The sequence below is a fragment of the Phaethon lepturus genome, unplaced genomic scaffold, assembly GCF_000687285.1.
Source record: "Phaethon lepturus isolate BGI_N335 unplaced genomic scaffold, ASM68728v1 scaffold7649, whole genome shotgun sequence".
In the NCBI taxonomy this organism is placed as follows: Eukaryota; Metazoa; Chordata; class Aves; order Phaethontiformes; family Phaethontidae; genus Phaethon; species Phaethon lepturus.
This window is the reverse complement of record NW_010564094.1, coordinates 8,410-32,859: the sequence shown is the minus strand read 5'-3', so window position 1 is coordinate 32,859 and position 24,450 is coordinate 8,410. Positions and strand designations below refer to the sequence as shown.

General features: G+C 43.1%; 1 protein-coding gene across 1 annotated transcript in view; it reads left to right on the top strand.

The window, feature by feature from the left end:
• Nucleotides 1-24,450, top strand: part of ELL (elongation factor RNA polymerase II) — a gene marked incomplete at its 5' end in the record, with an annotated part of 27,076 nt that continues 2,626 nt past the window's right edge. The window contains 8 exons of the mRNA XM_010294761.1: nucleotides 1-48; nucleotides 5,523-5,644; nucleotides 5,937-6,100; nucleotides 9,039-9,292; nucleotides 12,389-12,513; nucleotides 16,026-16,122; nucleotides 19,253-19,754; nucleotides 22,775-22,841. Coding sequence (XP_010293063.1) covers nucleotides 1-48; nucleotides 5,523-5,644; nucleotides 5,937-6,100; nucleotides 9,039-9,292; nucleotides 12,389-12,513; nucleotides 16,026-16,122; nucleotides 19,253-19,754; nucleotides 22,775-22,841 — 1,379 coding nt within the window. The remainder of the gene's footprint in view (nucleotides 49-5,522; nucleotides 5,645-5,936; nucleotides 6,101-9,038; nucleotides 9,293-12,388; nucleotides 12,514-16,025; nucleotides 16,123-19,252; nucleotides 19,755-22,774; nucleotides 22,842-24,450) is intronic.

Below are 24,450 nucleotides of genomic sequence, written 5' to 3'. Positions count from 1 at the left end.
GATGCTGTGACATCAAAACCAGTAATCCAGTTTCAAGGAAGCCAAGGGGTAAGTTTGTATGTGGGTTGCCTTGGAAAGTTCTTTACTGGCTTATAGAATTAATCTGAGTAAGGTATTTTTTCTGTATGTCTGTCCTATTCCAATTCAAAGAATGATGCTCTGATTTCTGAAAGTGAGATATGAAGTTCAGATGTGGTCCTTTTTTCATTGATGGCACGAATTATCTCCCTATAAAAATTTCCCCCCGCTCTTTTATTTTCTAACCTTGCTAAATCCATAGCAAGGTTATTTTCTAACCTTGCTAAATCAATAGCACCAGCACCACCAGTGTTGCTGGTGGTGAAATTTAGTTTTATAAGGCCATGCTGTTGGGTAGAAGAAGGAAACGGAAAGCTCGCTGATGGCAGTACCGTGGTGGGTGCAGCAATCCACGGAAGCCTCGCCTGTGTCCTGAGGAAACGCCATCTCAAACCTGGTAAAATTGGTGCAAGACTTCACGGGTACCAGTTATTTACCATAGCAGCTTGGGGGCCGCTACAAATGTGCTGAAGCTTTATTTAATAGGTATGTCTGAACAGCCATGCGGTTTCTGTGAGTACCAAAAGTTTTTTATATTTAGGAGTTTTATTTCTCTTAACTTCTGTTCCGATGACTGAACTCCTCCAAGATATTTATAGATGCTTGAAACCGTCTGTTGTGCCCGTTGCTGACAAAGTTGAGATTTAATTGGTAGTGTTTCTGGTAAACTAATGCAACTCTTCATTGAACTTTAAAAATGTCATTTATATACCTTTTAGATACAAAAAGGTGTGTGTTTAAGTTTGGTGCTCTGCTGAAGGAAGGGGAATTTAATTGTGTTTTTTCCAAGAACCTGAACTCAGCTGTAAATAACTTTGTGATTTTTTTTTTTTTTGTGGTGGCACAATAAAACTTTCAAAAAGGCTTGAATTAAGTAGGCATTAAAGTGTAGCACGTTTCTCCTTGCCCATATTTCACCTTGTGATATTAGTCTTACTAATAGTACATAGTACTCTTAACAAAACGTAGCAGGAAAGACATAATTGTTATCGTAAGTTAAGAAAAATACAGCCCTTTTTGTCCTGGGAAATAAAGAAAGGAGCAATTTCCAGGTTTTTTTTACTTTGTTTACAATTAAACTTCCCAGAAAGCTCAGCATGAAAGCTTAGATAAAAATCTGCAACTGAAGTTTGGCAAAATTAGAAGCGAGTGACAAGGAAAACTTTTAAGGCTGCATGATTTGTTGCTATTAGATGAGCAAACAGCTTTGCATGTAATAAAGCAGCTAAAAAGACTGCAAATGCTTTCCTTTCCCTTTGTAGAGCACCTTGTGAGGATCTACACCTCACTTTTCCTGTAAAGCTGCTTAAGTTCTAGAAATGCCTCTTCTCTTCCTTAATCTTCCTCCTCCTTTTGGAAGGAAATGTAGCAAAATGAATCAGAACGGCTTAAAATGCTCCACCGCCTTCAGCTGCTGCACTCCTCCCGTGGTGGGTTTCACCCGGATGTGATACAGACCCCGGCATTTTCAGGTTAACCAGAAGAAAACCTATTTTAAAATAATGCAGCTCCGTATAATAATTTTTGAAAACGCCGATTTTAAAATGATGCTGTTCCTTATAAAAATTAAAAAACAAATATTTAACGCACTGTAATTATATTTGAGCCCTTCACTTCCAGAGGAGAGTTTTTGGTGAAAGAGCTGCCAGTCGCCTGCAATTACAGTCGGGGTTGAATGGAAAAGGAGCGAAGCGGCGCGATTGCGTCTGATGTTGCCATTTAAAGAGCGAAGCGTTGAGCCCTGCACAGTGTGAGCAGCGCCGGGGCGTTGCGGGTGGAAGGAGGATGTTGGCAGCACAGAGCTGACCTCTGCCTGCCTCGTTTTCAGCTGTTTAATTAATTGCACTGTTGAGTAAAGGCCAAAGGTAGAGCTTTGAAGAAAGCGAGATCCAGTTCAACTGGGGGAGATAGAAAGGGCTCTTTGTCCTTTTTTATTATTATTTTTACTGTGTATGACAAGAAGCTGGCAGCTGCGTAACCATCTGTTTTTAAGTGTAGTACTTGTATATGTCGTGATTGTGCCCTGCCTTAAGGAATTGACGACGGGCCTTTAAATGCCTCCTATCAATTGGACTGAAAAGATAGTTTCAGTAATTTAACAAGTTCTCAAATTCAGATGATGACATTAAAACGTATTTGTTTAGCTGTTTATTTTTGGAATATGCTTTCTTCCGCTATACCTTAATTCCCCAATTTGTTGCCTTCCTGTTTTGCTTCCTAATAAATGTTACTTTGGAGGAGTTAAGTAAAGGAGTTAATGGGACTTAACTCCGTTTAACTTTTGAGGGTGGTAGGTTTTGTGTGTAGCACAAATGTCCAAGTGTGATTTAAAGCAGTGTCCAGTGAGATGAGATTCTAACAGCGTGACTTTCCTGTGTGAATATCCCTCTCGCAAGAAGGAAGAACTTAAAGAACTTGATGATTGGGGGAGGCAGGATGTAAAATAAGAGTTCAAAACAAACTGCTGCTTCCTTAATTTAATTCTCTAGAAGGTTTAAAATTACTGCGTCCCTGTCCTTTATGCCTGTTCCCAGTGTTAGTCTAATGAAGTCTGTCAAGGATACTCTCAGCTTCTAATACACAGGAAAAAAAACTTTAATACTCTAATTAACCAGAGAAGGGAATTGGTGAGGAATAAACCAGAGGGTCAGCAAGGTGGCAGCTGTGTCGGCCAGGTGCCGAAAGGAGGATGTTGGTGATTCTAGCCCAAAATAAAACTGCTGTTTCAGTGACAAGGTCTGGATTGAATCTCACATGAGTTTTTGTAAACTGTGGACCGTAAATGATCTTTGCCTTGGGATGCATTTCTTTACAGCAATGCTAGTCTTGTTAATTACTTTTTCAGAGCAATAATCTGTGTAATAATCAGAATTTCAATAGCAGTAAGTGGGTTGTAATTAGCAGAGTATTACTCTGCTGTGAGGTGCTCAAGTGGGACTATCTGGATATTCCTTAAGAGCAGCACCTGCTTGTTAGTTTTTCATCATGAACTGGATTTTCTTGGATAGTTTCGTAAGTTTATACAGAGTCTTGAGCATTTTGCTTGTTTCAATGTAAATGTAAAATTAGAATTTAAGAACTTGACTACCAAAGCGTTACAAATGGTGGTAGTTGATGGCGTGCGTAACCGTACAAGAAAGGCTAAAGATGCTTCTATTTTGGGAAAAGCATGTGCAGAATTAGAGCTTAGGTTGGGTCAAATTTGCAGGTGCTTACTCGGGGTGGGGGAGCTGGGATGGGGGAGTGGGGAAAGAACTGAACTGGGAGCGGGGGGACCTTCAGGTGCCAAATCCATGTATGCTCATGCAGCTTTCTTAAATATAACTGTTAGGAACAAAACGTCTAACTTGACGTGTTTGGAAAATATGACGTTTTCCCCTGTTTCTTGGGATGAACTTGTGCTGGTATTAATAGAGGAAGGTGAAATTGCCATTCAGAATGAGCTGTACACAGATGAATATTACTTGAAAGAAAAAAACCAGAAGTCACATCTGTACTGAGCTATTTTTAAGTGTCTATGGTTACTGGTGTAATACTCTGCACCAAAATTAGGGCTCCCTCAGAGCAGTTACCATGCTGATTTGGTGGCTTGAGAAACCTTCTGTTTCAGCTAAAAATAATTCCTAGATAACGGCCAGTTTGCATACGCTACGCTTTTGAGTACTGGAACGAGCAACGTTTAACGCTAAAATGACTCTTCCGCTCCTGTCTCATTTTACGTCCTTTGAAGAAGCTGCAGAAACTCTACAAAAATGCCGGAGTCGGGGCTCTCGGAGCAGCTGTGGTTTTTTTTTACAATGGTAAATGAGGAGCTAGAAGCAAGTTATTTCAGTGCGAGAATATATGATTTGGTTACATCCTCCGGGTTTTATTTTACAACCCCGTCACGTGCGGCACAACTCGCTCCCCCAACGCACGGCGCTAGAAGCTGAACAGACCTGTTGCATTTACCTTCTTGCCCCGTTCCCAGCAAATTAACTAGCGGGTGCGCAGTGCCAAGGGTAAAATACCCACAATCTGCTGTTTACATAACTTTGTGCATATTCTCAGCTCGCTTGTAAAGCAGAAGAGAATTTTATTTGTTCTGGATGGGTGGGGGGCAGAGGGTGCCGGGACAGATTAAGGGCTCAAGGCTGCCGGCGCACGTTTGGCAGGGGAGATAACGGCTCAGCTGCCGCTGCCGGAGGGTCAGCGCTGCCCGTCAGCGCCCGGATCGCCACCGAATCTGCTCCGAGTATTTTTAGATGCGGATCCTGGAACTGCACGGGGGATAACTCGTCCTTCTGTATCGCTCGAGTCTGGGTTTCTTGGCTTGCCGCTTCGAAAGAAGGGAAGTCTGTTTTGAGGGCTGGCTGGAGGAGGGTTGGTCTTTACGGAGAGTAAATGGAAAACGCCGCACTGGCTCGGCTCAGCGCAGCTCACACAAGCGTTTCTTGCTGGTTCTGAGAACATCCCTGTGGTTTAGCAAAGTGGCACAGATGCAGTGGGTTTCCAGGCTGCTGCAGACGTCTGAGGTCAAAGGGAAACCACCTAGAAACCCTTCTGTACCAGCAGTAGTCTTTTACGACGGGGCGCAGTCATATGTGGATGCCACGAATTGGTTTGCTAGGCATATATATTTTGTGCATATATGTGGCAATCTGGGTAAATATAAATCTGTGTGGTAAAGTGTAGCCTAAAATAGGTTGAAGCTGATGTTCCTTCTGTCTCGTTTTCTGGAAGCCATCTTAATTATCAAATATTGATGTGATAGTAGAGCTCAGATGCTGAGATTTATGTTGGATCTTGAACGCAGAGAGGAAACAGTTTCCCTTTTGAAAAATGAATGGCTGGGGGAGGGAAAACAATGCAGATCGCTGTAGAGTTGTCTGCGGAGCACACTTAATGCTTGATTAAATATTTAATTTAGCAGCAGCGTCACACACTCTACTGTGAGCCATGAAATCTCGTTATGGAATTATAATCTCTTAAAAAAGAATAAGCATGCTACCTAGTGACCTGGCTTGTACTATGTTTAGTGCTGGATCACTAATTCTAAAGAAACAAGTCTCAAATGCTTTAAATTGAATATAAACAGCAATAGCAAGCCTGTTTTGAGCCTGAATCAATAGAATTGGGTCAGGTTCCTAGAACAAGATTATTGTGGGCTCTGCGTTTAAAGGCAGCGAGCTGCCAGCTCAGCCCTCTGTTCTGTTACAGACATCGCTGTCGCTTTAGCTGTTCTTTACCTCTGTCTACCTCTTACCTTATCTTTTCAGTGCATACAGTTTTGCTAACTTAAATCCTTGTAGCTTCTTGCTCTTCATAGTTTCCTATGCAGGAATCCATATGCTTTACTTGTAGTGGGTTGCAAAACAGCTATAAAGCATAGTGACTGCAGAAAAATTGCATTTTGTGTTAGTGTGGGCTACCCAAGTGACCAATATTTTTCTCCTTCCAAACAGCACATCGCAATTCCAAGGCCTGATCGACCTACGGAAGTGCGGACTTTCACATTTTATCTTTCAAATATTGGCAAGGACAGCCCCCAAGGGAGTTTTGACTGTATCCAGCAGTATGTATCTAGGTGAGTGGTACAGTAAAAGAAAACCTAGCCTTTTTTTTTTAATATCTTATCTTCTGTACAATCTTTTCCCTAACAAACCCGAACAAAACTTAATGTGTTCGTTCTTTTTAGAGTTTTTGCTTGTGTGTGTATGTTTGGGTAAGGAAATGCTCACAGAGGAATCTGTTTACCTCTCGGCTTCTTTCTGTCTCCTCCTATTATTTAGCTAATGCAACCTCAGTTAGTCACCAGTGACAGAGATGTGCCCATTTGCAGTGTTGGGAGTATCTTTTCCGTTGCGTTTCTTTTGCAGCAATGGCAATATCCATCTGGATTGCCTTGGAAGCATACAGGATAAAATCACCGTGTGTGCTACTGATGATTCCTACCAGAAGGCGAGGCAAAGCATGGCACAGGCAGAGGAGGAGACTCGCAGCCGGAGTGCTATAGTCATTAAGCCTGGGGGCAGATACGTAGGTAAGCAGCAACTTGATCTGGGGGTGTCTTCCCTAGCTTCTGAAGTCAAATGCTGACGTTTGTTTTGCCCACAAAAGTCTTTAAGAAGTATCTGGCAGTCCCTTATGGGTGTCTGATTTATGAGAGTGCTACTCTCCTTGTATTGTGACTTCCTCATGGCTTCCATCTTCACCGTAGAACATGTGTGGTGGTGTTTGTGTGGCCTCTGAGGATTGTCTGCGTGCAGTCACATCACTCTCTGGCGTTACTTCATATTTGTCATGCGGTGATGCTGAGAGCATACTGCTGATCCACCAGAAGTGTCTGTGCTCCTAGCAAAGTCAGCGAAAATGTGCCACTGCTGTTGTCACACGTCTAGTGTGTGCCTGCGCTTGAGACTGTAACGCGCAACATCTAGGATGTGGATAGCAGTGCCCTTGTGTTAATAAACAAAGACTGAAGCAGTGCTGCTGACTGCAGCCTCAAACAAACCATCTTACTGTGTCAAGGAGAGGAGACTCTTAGGGGAGGAAATAAAACTGTGGCAAATATCAGTGGGCTCCAGAAGGAGCTTGCAGAGACCTAGCTTTGGGCTCGGGTCCCTGCTTAACCTCAGTCTGGTCACAAACTTAGGGCACAAATGTGAACCAGAAAGTGGAGTTTTGTTTGGGTTTTTTGAGCCAGCTCAGTTTTCTGTAGCCCATGTGATCTGTAGGCAGTCTCTTCTCAGAGGATGTCTGTGATGAGAATGGTGAGTTGCAAAATGTAGAACTGACTCTGACTCATTGTTCTATCAGCCAAGTGCTCGAAGCTGAGAAATAAGATAGTAATCAGGAAGGAAATGCATTGATTTCCTGTAGACTAAAAGACTATTTTGTTTAGCTTATATTTGAGAACATTACAGTAAGTGGATGAAGTTGTTGGGCTTGTGAAGGAGAAGATTCTCAAAGCAAATTGCTTCCCGGAAAGATAGAGCAAAACTTTTGATTTAAAAATACTCTGGCTAAAACATTTACCGCTCTGAAATGGAGGCACAACCACGTAGAAGGAGTGGAGTGCGTGCTGCATATGTAAGATGTCAATGTTTAAGACGGGAGGAAAGCACCCCTCCAAGAAGGAAGAGCCTGGGCAAGGACAGTCCTCTTGCGGGACACACGTATTTGGTGTGCCAGCACCATCAGCTGATTCGCTTGCAGGCTACTCTGGAGGGAGATGGCTGGCTCTCACATTTCCATGAGAACACGGAGCTCAGCACTTAAACGTCAGTGGAGTCATTTTCCAGGCAGCTCAGATGTGGGAGAATTTATATGAAATGTTGAAATTGGAGATCAACAGGACAGTATAGACGTGAACTAACACTTGAACGAATATATATGTAAATAGATGGGTGATATGTCAGTAAGGGGATATGTGTGCTTATATATACACTAAATAGGTGTGTGCATATACACCTATATATATGCACATGTATAAATATTTTAAAAGACTTCGTGTTCTGGCTTTAACATATTTTTTTCTTTTCCTATCATTGTGCATTTTGGCTCCAGCCTTTACTGGAAATATTCCAATGTGTTTTTGCTGCTCATGACCTGGCAAGAGTTAAGGGAGTTCTAGAAAGCTGACGAATTTTCTCTCGTCCCATTTCTGGAAATGAAGTCCAGTTGACCTCTGAATTTTGGGATGTTTAACATGCGAATTGTTTTTCTCCCTTTCGTCTTAACTCAGTCCAGCCAACGATGGGTCGTACTTACTTGCATCAGCGTGGTGCGTAATAAAAAGCCAGGAAATGGGGTCTCAGTTAAGCAATCTACATTTCAGTAAAATAAACACTGCAGACAATCACCAGTATCTTCAGATGACTCAGTTGAAAATATAGCTTCCTAGCAGTGGAGGATTGCCGTGCTGAAATAAACCTCCAAAATTCTTTCCGTAAATGGTGGATGTTGTTTGTTTAGTGAAGGTCGCTTTCTTGAACTGAAGTGATTATTGATTGCATCTCCATGTTTTAGACCTTGGAACCTACAAATTTTCTTTTCGATTTGCTGGTTTTGCCTTTGGTAGGAGCAGCCTGCCTTTGTGACCTGTTTCTGTATTCAAAATAGTACAATTCTTTGATTTGCGCTTTAGCGAGCGATGTGGGACTTGTGTGAGGGTTCTAGTTAAAGCTGTTTTTCAATAGGAATGGGAAAATGAATTCTTGTATCATGCTGTCAGAAACCAAGAACCGCATTTGGGACGGAGTTGAGGAAGCTGCCTCTGAGGGCTCGAGATGAACTTTTGAGTCAGCCTTATGGTCTCACGTATACATAAATGTAATTGGAGGGTGAAGCAGTTATTACTACAGTGTAGAAGGGGTTATTCTCTTAGAAGAGACAGCACACTAATGAATAGGCTAATGTGTCGGTGTTAGACCCCATTCATGTGGCTGTGTTTGGCAGGGGGGAAGGGAGGTGGACCCAGCCCTATAAAGTTCCTATTGTTCTAAAAGCAGAAACATCTGCTGGAGTAGTGTTTTTGCTGAGATCAGCAGCAGGGAGCCGCTCGTTGACCAGTTCTGGTCTTTCCACTCCATATTTCGACTCTTCTACATAATAATGCAGAATTTTCTTCTCACAGGGAGGGGAAAAAACAGTTAGATTAACTGTGGGGATAGACGCACTTGGGATAAATGAAAAGCTGGCAGACAAAGAGAGCTTTATGTAAGCTTCTGGCCAATAATACTCAGGTTTCCAGAGCTTGGTGTTGCTGTTTACTTGTTACAAGCTTGTCATGAATCATAAAACTCATGGGATACTCGTTCCAGCGGTGTATCGGAACAGATGGGGTGTGCTGGTTGTGTTTGTCCTTCATTGTCATCTTCTGGCACTTCAGGTGGTGTAATGAACTCCATATACGTGTTGACAGACCACTGGCCTTTGCAAGGTGACTGCTGCAGTTCACTATTCTCATCTCATTTTAGGCAAAAAGGTTCAGGTGCGTAAACCTGCACCAGGAGCTTCCGATGCTGTTCCCTCCAGGAAGCGCCCAACGCCAGTCAACCTTGCCAGTGCAATAAAGAGAGGCAATAGTGCGATTTCTCAAAGACCCTTCAAAGATAGGGTTGTGCACTTACTGGCACTAAAGCCTTATAAGAAACCTGAACTTATTCTCAGATTGCAGAAGGATGGACTTTCTCAGCAGGACAAGGATTTGTTGGACAACCTTCTGCAACAGGTTTGTACTCTGATGAAGGCAACAATTTAGGTAAAGGGAAATGTCTTCTCAGAACGGGAGTACCTTCTGTATTAGTCTGAACGTAACCGGTGTATCTCAAAGCTGCAGCTGAACGTTTCTCTAAAGGCCGTGACCGACAGACGTTCGCAATTCACGTTACTATTTTACTAGAGATAAGCAGAAGCCTCTCGTGTATACACCTCGGTTTAGGTCTATGCAGCTGAGCTGTATGATTTCAGTTCACCAGATCAGTTACTTAAGAGGAACACTTCTGGTCGGGCGTGGGGAGAATTATCTAACAGAGGATCTACAAGCTGCTTGATTTGTATAACCCATAAATCTATTCTGTATACTTTTATTAACGTGGACATAAAGGAACGTGTTCTGTATTGATACATGTAATGTTTCCTATGTGAAGGAAAAACTATGTCCCTCTCCACTAAGCTTTACATCTTCTTTGCATTGTTCAGACCCATTCCTTTCCTGCTTAGCAGTGCAACTGGCTAGGTGTGAAGATCATGCAGCTTCTTGCAAAGTATATTATTTGTATGTCAAGTGTGAAAGCTGTCTCCAAGCTGAATCAGTTCTTAACACTTTGAGTCATGTTGAAGGTGCCATTTTAGGAATTGCAGTAAATACCTTTATTGCTCTCGCAGTGCAAAGCAGATCATGGGTGTTTGTTTAAATGCTGCAGCTGTCTTCCTCTGTATTGGTTTTATTTATTTTTATTTTTTTACTCCTTTCCATAGCTGAAAAGAATGAGACAGTGAGGAGTTAATTTGCCAAGGGCACAAGGCAGGTTATACTGAAAATGGGGTTATTGCTGGCACAACTTGCGCCTTCCCTAGATTTTAATCCTATAGCCCTTAATTTTCCAGCAGTGCTAGAATTCTTTTGAGCACCCTTTTGAATGCTATAAATAGGTTTAATACTAGAAATACCGTTTCTGATAATCACCTTTTACTGATGCTCTCGCAAACCCCTGGCAGGCAAGTGGTGTGTTGGGCAGTGTCCATAGTGTCAGCCTGATTGGGCTAAATGCTGATTTGGCTGTAAACGTATTGCTTGTAAACTTAATCTCCTTTCAGTGCTACCAGGGCTCCCATCCACAAGCAGACACAGATAAGCTAAAAATTACAGGCTGCATTAAAGTTACATGTCTAAATACGTCTAGGTGTGGGTTTCATTGTACTCTTGCATCTCTCATAGGACTCTGTGTTCCTGCTGGCCTTTTTGCCTCATTTTGCAAGGTTTCTATTTTTGGGAGGCCTGGGGTGGAGCTTGCAGAGTCCCACACCAGCAAAACAAGGAGGTGGCAGCTCTCAGCCTCTGTGCAGAGAAAAATCTGAGTTGCTCTTCTGCCTGGGCTACAAGCCTTGCCGAGCAGCGTGTCTTCTGCTGTAGAAAGAGGCAGTAAGCGGGGAGATTCTTGGAGAGTTTTTGAAAGAGAACCTGGTTTTGCTTTTGTCTCCTGGGCATGTTTACTGGGATATCTAAATGTAAAACACAGCTCAAATTCTTCTTGTGTTTTGGCTCAGGATTTTGGAAAGCTGACAGAACTGAAAGGAAAAACAAAGTGTTCGTCATGTAAACTGATAACTGTGCTTTTTGTTTTTCGCTTATCAGGAGAGCTTTGCTGTATTTGTTCTGCAGCTTTTTGCTTTTAAATTCATAGATTTTTTTTTTTTAATACTAGGTCGTAGTCTCCCTAAAGCAAAAGCAGAAGAATTAACAGCATCTTCAGTTAATTCAAGACTTTCCACTCCTTCACTTGCTTTTCTGAGGCTATCTTACTGCTGTGTGGATAATAGAAATTCATAAGCACGACCATCTCCGCAATGGAGCGAGCAGTGGGGAACAGTAGTCCTTAAACAGATGCACAGTATCTCCACTGACTGAATAAAAGCATCTTCCCGTTTCAAGTGTAATACAGTTGTCAAACTGAGGGGCTAAAGCAGCAACTTTGGGACGTGGTTGCTGGCTTTGCCAGTTTGGTCAGCCTGGCTGTGGGCACCTGTGCCTCCGTATCCCTTTCATAAAAACAAATTCAAGGCTTTGCTTTCTTCCTAAACTTGCAGTGCCCTACGGTCACCTAAGAAGGGATCACTAAGACAGTATCTGTGAAAACTTAACTGGGGCTTTTTGGTTTGTGCTAACATTCTATTTTTCAGATATGTAACCAGCAGCAAGAAGTTAAATTTTCAGTCAAGCTGTGGAAAGACTGATTGAAGTGGGATAACTCTTAACAAGTTGTTTCCATTCTAATACAATTCTGCCGGTTCCAGCAGTGTTTCCTATCCGTGTAGGCACCACGCAGAGTTTTGTGGGGAAACTACCGATGATAGAATTGGATAACAATGTCACGAAGTTTCTCATGCAAGTTTACCGAGCTAATGGCAGCACCTGATCTAGGGTGCAATGCTTTATTGTAAAACCCTGGGTTATAAGCTGGTAATCGCAGGTTTTGTTCTTGCCCTGAAGTAGTCCTCCGAAAAGTTCTTCTCTGTGAAATCCAGCAGATGATCCCAATGCACGGAGCTGCACAGTGTAATCTGCAAGCTCCCTAATGCATTATATCTGCAGGGTGTTCTCCTCACTGCTCCTTGGGAAAGTAGCTTTCTGTCACCTGTTTTACTGGCTTGTAAGTGAGAAATTATCTTCTGGCCATTGTTAACTAAGCTATCGCCGCAAGAGTTCCTCTATCAGCTAATAAACGGCACCATTTTAGCTATCGGACAGGTGTGATAAGTGAACTGCCTGTTCCCATTAGGGTTTATTTCCAGGTATTTCCATAAACTGATATTGTACTGTTCCAGCCTATCCAAGCTGAATAATGTCTTCTGATAGGACTTGTTTCCCAGTAAACTGGATATGCTTTGGAAACCCATAATAAACTACTGCAAGGGCAGGGCAAAAAGGAAAGGCACAGTTTGATTAAATAATTAGGAAATTAAGTATAAAGTCTCTCCTTTGCTCTCTGACACTACTAACTGCCGCTAAATCTGCTGAGATTTTGCCTACATCTTAGATCTCTCTTGTTAGAACAAGTGAGAAAATTAAACCCTAACCGTTTTTTGCAAATTACTTTTGTTTCAGGTGGCAAATTTGAGTGCCAAGGACAGCACTTTCACACTGAAAGATTGTGTATACAAAGAAGTGCAGAAGGACTGGCCTGGCTACTCTGAAGGAGATCAGCAGTTGCTGAAGAGGATACTTGTTCGGTAATTATTCCATCTTCTCTGTAATATCATATGGAGCTTGAAAATCCTGAGCCAGGTCAGTTGCTATAAATCAGGGTAACCAAAGTAACGGTAAGTTAAGTGTTTGACTTATTTTAACACAAAATAAATCTGTTTGTCATCCAGACAGCTGCAGAAGTTGACTAAACTTGAATATCAAAGCGAATGCACTCTTCAGATCGTCCTAAGTTGCCTTTAAATCATTCGTTATACTAAAAGCTGTGGGGGGAGAAAAACCTGGGTGGGGAACAAAAGCTGTTACAGTTAATGGTCATTTAAAATCGTGGGAGATGAATGGATTAAGGCAAATGTGTCCAGCTCGGCTCTCTTTTCCTTTTTCCATATCTTCTTGTGCACGGCTTCCTGTGCAGACTGCCGTGTTTGTTCACGGCGAGGAGGGAGACGTTACCATGCAGCCACGTCCCGTAGCTGTCTTGCTCAGCCGCTACTGTGCTTTGTTCCTGTGGATGTCCTTATTCCTCTTGAGCTCTTTGCTTTGGAGACTTGGCCGCTTCATTTCTGTAGCGTTGTTTGGATGTTTTACTGCGGTTTTTCGTTTTCTCTTGCTGCAAATTCTGTTGGTGTTACAGTCGCCCTGCGAGATTTAAGGTTGATTGAAGTAAAGGATGCATGAAAAAGCACGAGGCAGTTCTGTAGAGATAAGTCCCCTAAAACACGTGCCGGTTGTCCTGCTGCCCCTACAGTGTAATCCTCACTGTCCAAGGGATACCTGTTCGCATGTTCCTTCCTGAAGATAGCCTTTAACAGAGTTAGTTGAGATGATAGCTTTGTCTCATTAGTTGCTAAAGGGTTTTTTGCTCTCTACGGATATTTTCCTGTAGGTGAAGCCTCCAAGCTCAGAAGCTCTTGGCTGGCAGGCAGCAGGGAAAGAACGTATCTCCCAGGTTTCTAGAGGAGAATTCTGCTCTGAGTGTTCATGTTTTCAGTGTGTTTGTGCTGACTTGGTACAGATTTTGTAATGCAGATAGGGATTTTACTTGACTTGTTTTTGAGATTTATTTTATTGCACTTTTGGTTAAGATTAAGTAGAGCATGCTCTGTTTGAACAGTTTCCATGATTTGAAAGCACAGTTGGCTTGGAGATGAGACTTTGTTAAACCAACAGAAACTTGCACTTGAAGTGCTTTGGCATGCTAAAGAAAAATCAAACTTGTTTAAATGGCCTTGATGTTGAATTATAATTAAATGGAAAAATACAACTGCCATGCAGTCTTTATGGCTTTCAAAAAAAGAAAATCTCCCTGTAGAAAGCAATGTTTACTGCTTTTTCTAGAATTGTGGCATTCAGTTATGCGAAGGTCTAAAAATAGACCTTGGAAAGGATGTATTCAACTGTACAAACAAAGACCCGCACAGCCAATGCAGGTAATGAGGCTACAAAATGGAAAAAACATGCAGGATTGAAGACAGTAGAAAAACATTCACAAAAAGGGCACAGGCAACCAGACGTAGGACTTTACGTAGCTGGCTGCGGTAGTCTGCGTGGTTGCCTAGATCCAGCCAATTGTTAAATGTCCTCTCAGTTTTCAGGTCCGGTTGCCACATGCCGGTTCAGTGGCTGCAATAATTAGCACATCTGCAAACGTTAAAACTGTGTCTAACAGTGCCCATGTTAGACTAACTCATTTTTCCTCATGTTGTTTGTGTTTTCCATCCTTCTTCCGCCGTTGTAGTGAAATGTTTTTCCGCTGTCACAAGAGCGGCTGAATTGAAAGTAGTCGTCTTTCATTCACTTTTTCAAAATCCATAATTAACGTGTTAGGAGATGTGACAAGGTTGCTCAGTCTAGTCAAACGGCGTCCACAAAGCCACTTTCACTGCCCTGTTTATGGAATATCACTGTTCCCCTTCCTGTTTGCACAGTCTCTGAGTACATTTCTTTGGTTGATCCGTGGCCATTGAGATTGTTCTAAATAAAATTAAACAAAGCAGCAGAAGTGCAGCGAAACTGCAGGCATCTAAAATGTTGCTGCCATATGGCTGAAGGTTGAAGCTCAGGTTAAAAGAAGATCTTGTAAAGTCGTGGGCTCTATCTCTGAAGCAATCTTCCCAATGTTTGAAAAAGATGTGTGCGCTTTAAAACTCATTATAGTCTCTTGTGGAAGAATTTAGACGTTGGTTATTTAGGCTGTACAGCTGGTGACAAAATGACTGCAGAGCTAGTTTATTAAAACCTTTAACCCTGAATTTTTTTTTTTCAGCTTGACAGCTGCAACTTGATGCAACAGTAGTTTTTCCTCGGTGATTAATATACGGGTGATCTGGCTGGTGTCAAAAGAGTAGGGCAAAGCTGGTGCGCTCTGAAACTTTACGCCGAGATCTAAAGAGCCCCTTGGGCGGTGGGGAGTGGAGATACCCAGCGTGAATGTGAATTAACGCACTTACGTGACTAGAATGACTTGCGTTGTACTTTTTTTGCTACAAGAGGTCTCTATTGTTTGTCCAATGCCGCACAGACAGACCAAAGTAGCGCTATTTTGCATGATGCAACTTAAAAAAGTCTTACTATGAAACCCTACGTGTAAATCCTAGTGGACCAATAACACCGTAAAAGTTCCTGCAATAATCTTGCTTTTCCTGGATCCAGAGGGGCTTGCTTGTGAAAGAGGACTGCTGTTCCTGTAAAATGTTGTTTTAATGGTGCTAGTGAGTGGGAGAACTTACTCCTCAACATCTGAACTTGAGTTTCAGCCCCTTTACAGTGCGCTTGCTTTCTGAATTTTCTCATGAAGCCAATTTTAACTGGGTGAGACAAACTCGGCAGAAATTACTTTAAATACTATCTTGCTTATTAAGCTGTATTTTGGGCAGTAGCTAGAATAGATATATATATCCCATACGCTTTGAAGTTCAATGCCAGCTTTTACTAATCTGTGTATGGATCATTTTTCTAAGGCTGTAATTTATTTGTTGGCCTTGACTCTGTGTATGCACTGCTCAGCAATAACAAAAACATCCCTGTATTATCAACAGTGTTTTCAGCACAAATCCAAAACAGCCCTGTGGTAGTTACTATGAAGAAAATTAACTCTATCCCAGCCAAAACCAGCACAAATACTTATGTTACCAGGTCAAGAGAAAAGAGGTAAAACTGTCGGAAAATAAGTTCCATCCTCAGTAGGGACTCTTGTGAGTCTGATAGCTATGCCAGCCCCCTCCCTCCCTGCCACACCACCGGCAGTGTCAGTCCAAGGTGTTGCCTCCATTCAGAGAGAATTACAAAAATCATGGGAAGGCAAGATAGAGATAAGCAATTACCAAGTGTTGTTGATTGATATTTTCCTGTAGTAGTTTCTTCTTCCTAGATTTTGTCTGAGGTCAAAACCATAAGTGCCTGAATGAGCTACTTTTATGGCATCTTCAAGCAGTCAGGCTTTGAGCTCACAAAAAGGCTCTTTGCAGGAAGATTTGAAATACCATCTGTTGGCTTGTCAAGCACGGGATTTGAACAGCCCTAAATTCTGTTTTTTCAGGAAACTCTGTCAGCCACAGAACAGCAGCGGTTTTCAAGGAGAAGCGCCTTCCCTGAGTCCACCAAAAGACAATGTGAACTCCAGCTCTCCTCCTCAGGTAGGTGATCCCTCTCCAAGGGTGTTGGGTCTGGTTAGCGCAGAGCCAGCAGTTGGCTTCCTCTGCTCTTGATGGAGGCGGTTGCTGGACGTAGGTCCAGGCTGAGCTGTTCAGCCTGTCTGCACGCTGTAATCACCTGCTGCTGGGAGGTTCTTAGGTCAATAGGTTGTTGGGGTTTTTTTCCTGTTTTGTTAAGTTAGAGTCTAATTCTGGGTTTCCTTAGCATCTGTTTCTCCTCTGAATGTGGTTCAGTGACAGCCGATGGGGAGGATCTCTGACAGTGTGTCTTAAGTTTAGTTTTAAGGGCTATATTTTTTTTTCTCAGTGCCTACATCCCTCTTGGAGTTCCTGGGAGAATGAGCTTGTGTTTTACTCATTACTAATAATTGACTGGAACGAAGCAGTAATAAGTAGCTCCTAAACATGGCTGAGTTATTAAAAACCTTGACCTTTTGCAACCTAATTGCTGTGACAGATTAGGGGCAGGTTGGTCTGCTCTTTGGTTTGTTGAGATGCCGGTGCACGGAGCTGTGAAAAGCACGTTTTAGCTGTTTTTCCATGATACTGAACTGTGAAGGAGCTGCATTTGCTTTTGTGTTAAGCAGTGTCTGTCCCCACTCTTCTTAGTATCTCTCAGCGCAGGCATTTCTTGCTAGCATTGTGAAATGCCGGCTTCCTTTCTCTGCTGTGGGTCAGCCCAGACAAGTTGAGTATTTATTCTCCTCCTGCCAATGGAATGTGTAATGCCTACTTGTCTGGACAGACGCACCGAGGATTAGTGGCAAAGAATATTAGCAGGTAAAGAAATTATGTGCTTTCTGGCAGTGAGATGGAGGCAGTTCTCTACTGAGAACAAGAACTGTGCAACTTGTTTGCCAGGTAGCTAATTCCAAATCCTCTCCTGCTCTGCCGTGGGCATGTTCCTGGTGAATAGAGAATGATCCCCTTCGAGTTAGCTTGGAAAGACACAATGCTGTTAGGAGGCTGGTCTTGTGTTTTTCTTAAGCTGATTCTGAAAAAAAAGTAGGCTGAAAAATCATCTCGCTTCCGGCTGTACATACTTTGGAAGACGCAAAGGTCTGTAGGGGATGTTTCTGGTCTCTTGAGATGACCCAGTCGAAACTTTGGGTGGTTGGTTGGTTTGGATCTAGAAAAGGCTAGTGCAACAGGGGCAACCAAACACGGAATATAAACGTTTCCAGCAGTGCTTCTAACGTGGCTGCTGTCGGGCAGCAAACCACAGGCAGCTTTTTCTTGTAAGCCATCATTTTTTTTATACACTATAGCTGCAGTTTCTATTTAGGGAAGGGATGCCTGCTAATGGTTGCTGTCCCAGTATAGGGATGGGATTCGGTAGTCTGGAATGCAAGGTATTTGGGGAAAGTTCAGTTGTGGAATGAAGGCAAAGAAGAAGGTTGGTCTGGCAATTCTAAGGAAGCATGGCAGAGCAGGTGTCGCGTGCCTATACCACCTCATAACCAAAGAGGTGAAGCTGGTATTTGTTGGCTTTAGAGAAAGGTGAGTAAAAGATGGCAGCGTTCGCAGATCCGTCGCCTGTTCTGAGACCTGCAGGTGACTGGCTGCTCGCTCCTTCTGAGAGATGGACACTGCTCGTGTTCTACCAGGAAGGCAGTCGGTGATGTTGCAGAGCCGGTTCGACGTGCTGTCCTTGCCCCTTGAGCTCTGCTGCACAACGAGTAGCTCCTCTTTGTAATTACCTTGATAGGTGGAAAGGAGGATTCCTGCCACGGAGCACTGTCCTGGGGACCCCTGGAGTTAGCAAAGAGAAATAATAACTGGGGGAAAAAGAGCGAATCGGTGGCTCCCTGGCAAAGCAGCTGTGCATCCAGCTGCACCTCTGGATTTGCAGATTTCCATTTGCAAACACATCGCAGTCCTGCCTGAGACATAAAGAAAACAATAAGATATCCAAAAGAAATAACCAGAACTATCGCTTGTTTTCCTCTGGGCACTAAATAATCTTTCCTCAGAGTTTTTGCAGCCCTGTGCTGCCAGGCAGGCACACACCGCTGCCCTCATGGCTGGCCAAGGTAATTTTGGCTGTCTCAGGCTGAACTGAGCCTGACAGCCATAGTTCTGGCTCGGCATTGAGCTCTTTTTTTTTTTTTCCTTCTTTTTTTTTTTTTCTGCTGACTGACAGATGGGTTCTTCCACAGTGCAGTTTCTCTGGGCTAACGCACAGTCTGTAGGCAACTGCGTACTAGGAGGTATGGGCACCCAGAGCGTCTCCGAGCCCAGCCTGGGACTGTCCAGGCCTGGCTGATGGAGACAGTTGGGAACCACTTCTCTCTCTAGACTTCTTATTTAAAAAGGAGATATTAGGTCATGTTGGCCCATGTGATGTGGCTTTTAAAACTGCTACAAATGTTCTCTTTTGCCTTAAATTCTGAGAACTTAACAGTTGACGCTTTCTCGCCTTTTGCGGGAAATGCCTCCTTCTTGAGAAGAGGAAGGAGTAATATTGCAAGGGTAAAGTTGTTGACCACAGAGTTGGTAAAATCAGTTGGGAATAAAATGCAGAACTTGTGAATCCCTCCCTTCTCCAGAAGTTTGAGCATATCTTGCCTTCACAGGGACTTCGAGGTGCTCTAAATGTCATGCCATGACCAGAAGAGAGGACATGTTTTTGTGGTTGTTTCCGTTCTTTGTGAAGTGGCTGGGTCAGGGGGAGGGTGAAGGACAGGATTTTACTTCCGAAGGGCTAGATTTGAATTAAGATGCAACAAGAGCAGGCTGGGTTGCGTGGCTTGAGTAGGACTGAGATCACGAGACTGAGTGCACGAGATCGATAATTGCTGATGTGATGGTGGGTTTCTATAAGCTCTCCCACTGAGCTGTGGGCTCCAGCGTGGCTGTTGGATTGTCGGGAAGCAGCTTGGGATGGATCAGCTTCTGTAGGACCTGGCAGTCCTGGAGCCTGTGTCCAGGACTGGCCTGGAGCAGGGACACTTGCTGGCAGCTCTCTTCGATAGCAGGGCTCTTTTTCTGGGGATAATCCCTTGTCCTCTGGTACCGCACCACCACCTAGTGGTAACAGCATCCAAAATTCTGGCCTCAACACTTGGAAGATTTTTTTAATTTTTTTTTTTATTTCCTTTTTCCTCCCCAGAAACGATCCCAGCCTCTGGAGTTTATCGATCCCCTGGCCAACAAAAAGCCCAGGATCTCGCATTTGGCTCACAGAACTCAGCCTACTTTCAACGGGAAACTGAATTCCTCCAACGGGAAGGATGCCCCTACCCCTGCCCCTGCCCTGCCGCCGGCTCTCCCGGAGTCGGTGAGCTCCAGCTCCAGCCTCCCGGTGCTGGAGCTGCCGAGGCCTCACGATCCCCTTTCGGATGTCAGCAATGACCTGACTCACAACGGCAGAGACTGTGAGAACCCGGAGACAGCTGACAGACTGACTCATCCTTTGTCGACAGACTGTCCCCAAACGAGCAAGCACAATTGCAGCTCGTATGTAAAAACCAAGAAAAAATCCAAAAAGCACAAAGACAAGGAAAAGGAGAGAAAGGAGAAGAAAAATGAAGAGAAATGCAAAGAGGAGAAGCAGGACTGTGAAGTAATAAAAAATGCTGACTTAGTTAGTGTTCCCCAGGAGCAGGTCACAGGTATGTACAGTCTGAGAGGTCCTCCTGTACGGCTTGTGCTAAGATAATCTTGGTATCGGCTGTGTATAATTTCTGCTCTAAAACTATTTGAGGAAGGAGGTTGCGTGTCCACTCACAGAGACTGTGTGGTTAACGAAATATCATTGCTGTCCCTACCTACAAATCAACAAATGGGCTTCCTCTCAAAAGAGGATATCAGGTTTTTCCTGTTCAACCTTTCATGCTGTTTGGAACTGCCTCAGACTGTGTCATGTTTCTCCTTGTTAAATTAAAAGCTGTATTAATATATGGGGATGAAAGGCAGGCTGTTGGAAAAAGCAGTGCTGCTTGATTACTTACAGCTCTTCTGCTCGTGTTTGGTATTGTGATGACTGTTGTATTGATTTTTAACTTGGTAATGAAAAGTTAGTCACAAAAGCTTTTTATATGGGATACCAAAGAAATGATAGATAAGTGTTGTGATAAATGCTGTTAGAGCAGCATACAGCCAGCTCTTTTCAGACTGAGAGCGCTTCCTTGTTGTATCCCACTATCGTTCTGAATTTCTTTCTTCGAGGACTAACACAACCGTGAACCCATTGCCCGTTGAGACGTGATGAAAACGTTTTCCACCAAACCAGTATATTTCTAAGTCAGTTGTACGTACCCTTAGAAGCTAGAGCAGAGAACGCGTGTTGGCTAATGCGATCCGTTCCCTTGCCAGTGCCTGCAGCTCTCCTGTTTTCTGCTGTTTCATTAGGCTTTCTTACCGCTCCCCGGAGCGGTGGGACTTCCCCTGCAGCCTGTAGGAATATTGCAGTCCCGATCTGTTGTTACACTTCTTGCATCCATCTTGTTTTCTTCTGCCCCGTTACTACTTTCTGACGCCGAGTTCCTCTTCATGCTTGGTGCATGAAAATCATCTGGTTTTGGCTCAAAAAGGACAGTAACTGGAAATGGAAACTAATTTGTCAAATTCCTGGAGAAGCAGAGCTTCACAGGGCCTTGGGGTTAATGTGATGATTAGCTTTCACCTTCCCCCCATGGTCTTTGTATCACCTACAAAATGCATTTTGATTGCTCACCAGTGATATTTTTTTTTTTTTAAATGACAGTCCATAGTTCTGATCATTGTGTGGCACTGCAGAACCACACTCTTCAGGTATTTCTTCTGCTTTGATCTTTCTTTTGTAGTTTTTTCTGTGAATGTTGTTTTTCTTCCCCATGTACCTTGTGTTTTGAATGGGAGCAGGTAGATGTATACACACACATTCTCTCTCTTGGTGTATATTATTGTCAGTATACCAAAATACCCTGAATTCTTTCTTCGTGAAGTTGCTGACCCTTTATCGCCTTGTCTGCTTTGCTTTAAAAACAGTTTAATGAATGGCTCTTTGTTAATTAGTAGGAGTCGGGTTTTGTTCCTGCTGCACCACTGATGTATGCGAGGTAACGAAGCCGAGCTGGACTTGGGAGTAATCATAAACAGGATGTGGTCAGTGGCTGCTTGGATCTTTTACAGCCAGCTCGCATCTGAATTGGGATCTTTTCCTTCTGTGCCTTACTTCATGCGGATAGCACGGGCCTAATCCTGCTCCTTTTGTCTGCAGCAAATGGCTGACAGCCTTTCCTAAGACCCCGGTGGGCCAGGGGCTGCAGGGAAGCAGGAGTTTCTCCTGGGAGGTTTGTTCAAGAGGCAGTGGAGGGACCCTTGGGGTCCTTTCAGCAGTCAGTAGGTGGCACTCACAGGCAAAATAAATCTCCTTTTCTCCCTTTCTCCTCCACGATCTTCCTTACCCACGTTCTGCATCTTTCACGCTGGTGGTCAGGTAAGGACGAAAGCAGAATTATCTGCAAACGTCTGCAGTCGGAACTGGCGACTGGGGTGTTTATAGTCATGCTGGTTTTCTGCCATTCTTCCATTCTGCTCAAGGAAAGCCTTTCCGTGGAAATTCAGAGAAGAGTTGATTTTGAAGAAGTTATAATTAGGTTATTGCTTTTACATGCCTATTTGTATTACTTGGGCATTTTGTGCTCCCTGCAGTTTATCTGGGGTAATAATTGTAAAGTAGTAGTGTAGGGATGGGTGAGGCTTGGGGCTTACACGTACCTTTCCTGCGCATCTGGGGAAACTGCACCCTCAAGATAAGGCTTGCTGTGAGTAACAGACTTGGAAAGAAGAGGGAAGAAGAAATACACTTCTGCAAAGCAGTTGAGTTAAATCCTTTGCAGCCTTTTCCACTTGCCTCTTTACTGCCTTCTCATGGATGCAGTTCTGATTAGGACCTTCAGTATAATGCAGTTTGTGCGAAATACCTCTTTTGAAACCTGTATGCAACTGCCTTCTTCCTCCAAACTAATAATGCAGCGTCTGGTTTATCATGAAGATGGCCTCTGGTTTAGGCTCACATTCAGAATCCTGTTCCTCCTGAGGTCTTTGGTCCCTTCACTAAAACTCCTAAACATCCTCAGCTGAGCCTCGCTTGATTCATGTTGCTTCAACTTCATAGAGCAGAGAGCACTTCGATTTGTCTACAGGGCAGTAGGGCTATGTCAGGAAAAAGCTGCATGCCTTATAAACCTCTCTGTTGTACCTGATAGGAGTCTGGAGTAGTAATAGGAATCTGAACCTGGAATATTAAGAGTAGGAATCTGTGTAGTGTAGAATCGGGAGAACAGAATGTGCACCTTGCTTAGCGCTCTGTACTGCTCATCTGGACTCATAAATTTGTCTTTTACTTTAGCAGTGGTGATACTGGTGTTATCCTACCCTGCAGACAGCGTTTATAAACCAATTAAATTAAGGTTTTTTGCTACTCAGTGCATTGGCTAATGTTGGTAATGTTTTGCTGACAGACGAATATTAGAGAAGCCTTGAAGTTTCAGCCACCTTATTGTGGATCTTCTGTCTTGGTCAGTTCACAGCAAAACAGAAATCCTTTAGAATTCGGTAAACTGCAGATAAGTTTATGAACTTGAAGTTTAATTGTATAGAGGTTTAAAGTTTAAGAATGTCTGTAAACAAGTTTTTATTTTTTCAGGTTTAAATGGAACATGCAATAATTCTAGTGTACCAACATCAACTTCAGAAATGCCAGATTATTTATTGTAAGTATATTTATCAGTTGTTTCATCACTTTGGGATCATGTTTCAAGCTAAAAATCACAATATACTGGCAATTTTTGTTGGACTTTATTGTTACTCAATATAACCTTGTAAGGTGGGTTTAAAAAAAAAAGGGAAGAGTAAAACAACTTTGCAGATAGTTCCTGAGACTAAACTAAGATCTGTTTTTTTTACCTTCGTGTGGAGTTCAAGGTTATCTTCTTATAAACCAATTCTTAAAGTACTCCAAGAAACATTGCATACCTCGAAGGGGTGTGAAAGGATTAAACATCTCCATGTTACAGTTGGAAACTTTGAGAGGAAATGATCTGCTTTAATGTTATGGAAGACAGGGCAAGAAAGGATTTTGAGAGGTTAGCTAATTCTCCCCCTGTTCAGAGCCAAGATCATCTACATAAACTAGTGAAATATTCTTCATGGAGAGGTTATAACCTGTGGGTTAGGATGTGAGTTGTTTCACCTCTTGACTTTTTAATCAGATCCCCTTGAGGTTAATTAAACAATATACTTGTCTGCTGAAGCACAAAAATGGCTGTGCATAAAGCCAAAAATCTGCATAAAACCAAACCTGTTAGAAACAAAGCTCTGCGATAGCGAAGAAGCGTAGCTGTGGGTGATATTCCCTGTGCAGCCCTCAGCCTGGATTTGTAATGCCGTCGGATCTGTTTGGCTGTGCTGTGATCACTCGGAGGGAAGAGGTGGAGGAGGAGGCGGCATCCACTCTTGGCTCTGCAGGAGCAGTCAGTGGGGTTGACTGGAGGATATACAGGGCTCTTGTATGGTTGCAAAACAGTAGTTTGGGCTGTACGAACCATACAAACAACCGCTTCGAGTTGACATTTCTAGTACCATTCCGAAGAAAGCAGAGGGCTGGGGGGTTTTTTTTCTTGCAACAGATGTGCTGATCCCCCCTATAGAGGGATACTACAGCTCTTCGGTCCATCTCCAAAGAAACAGTGTAAGGTTTTATGAACTCCCGTAAGGTCTGTTGTCTCACCTTTTAGTACAATCTGATGGTTTTGATGGTCAGCTCCTTCAATTATAAGAGCTGTCACTGTTGTTTTGATCGTGGAGACATACATCTCATACTGGTGAGGACAGCTTCCTTATCTCATAGTAGAGTATCCCGTGCAGACACTTATTTAGACCAACTCCTAGCAAGGAGTCAGTTCCTGAAGGTCCATTTAGGTTAATGGAGTGAAAGTTTTCCCTTAATTTGATACCTAAGTTAGCTTACACGTGTTCATGCAGTGAGCTGGTGCTGCTGCAGACACGGTAAGGTGGCAAATTAGAATCCTCAACTACAAAAAGATGAGTTTTACCATCAGAGAGGACCGGCTGCTGCGCTTTCTGCAAAATGTCAGGTTTAATGGGTTTTTGTTGAGCTGAATAACTTTCAAAGGGCCTCAAAGGCGCATCTGTTAAATATGAGCTCTTGTGTTCAATTCACGTTTGGTATCTTCAGAAGGTAGTGGAAATATAGTCAGTCTATTCAACGTGGTTTCTTGTCATGCGCTTGCCACATAATCGTACTGTGAGCATTTTGCAAGGATAGCTGAATGCTTTTTGTGTTCCTTTAAAGACTCTTAA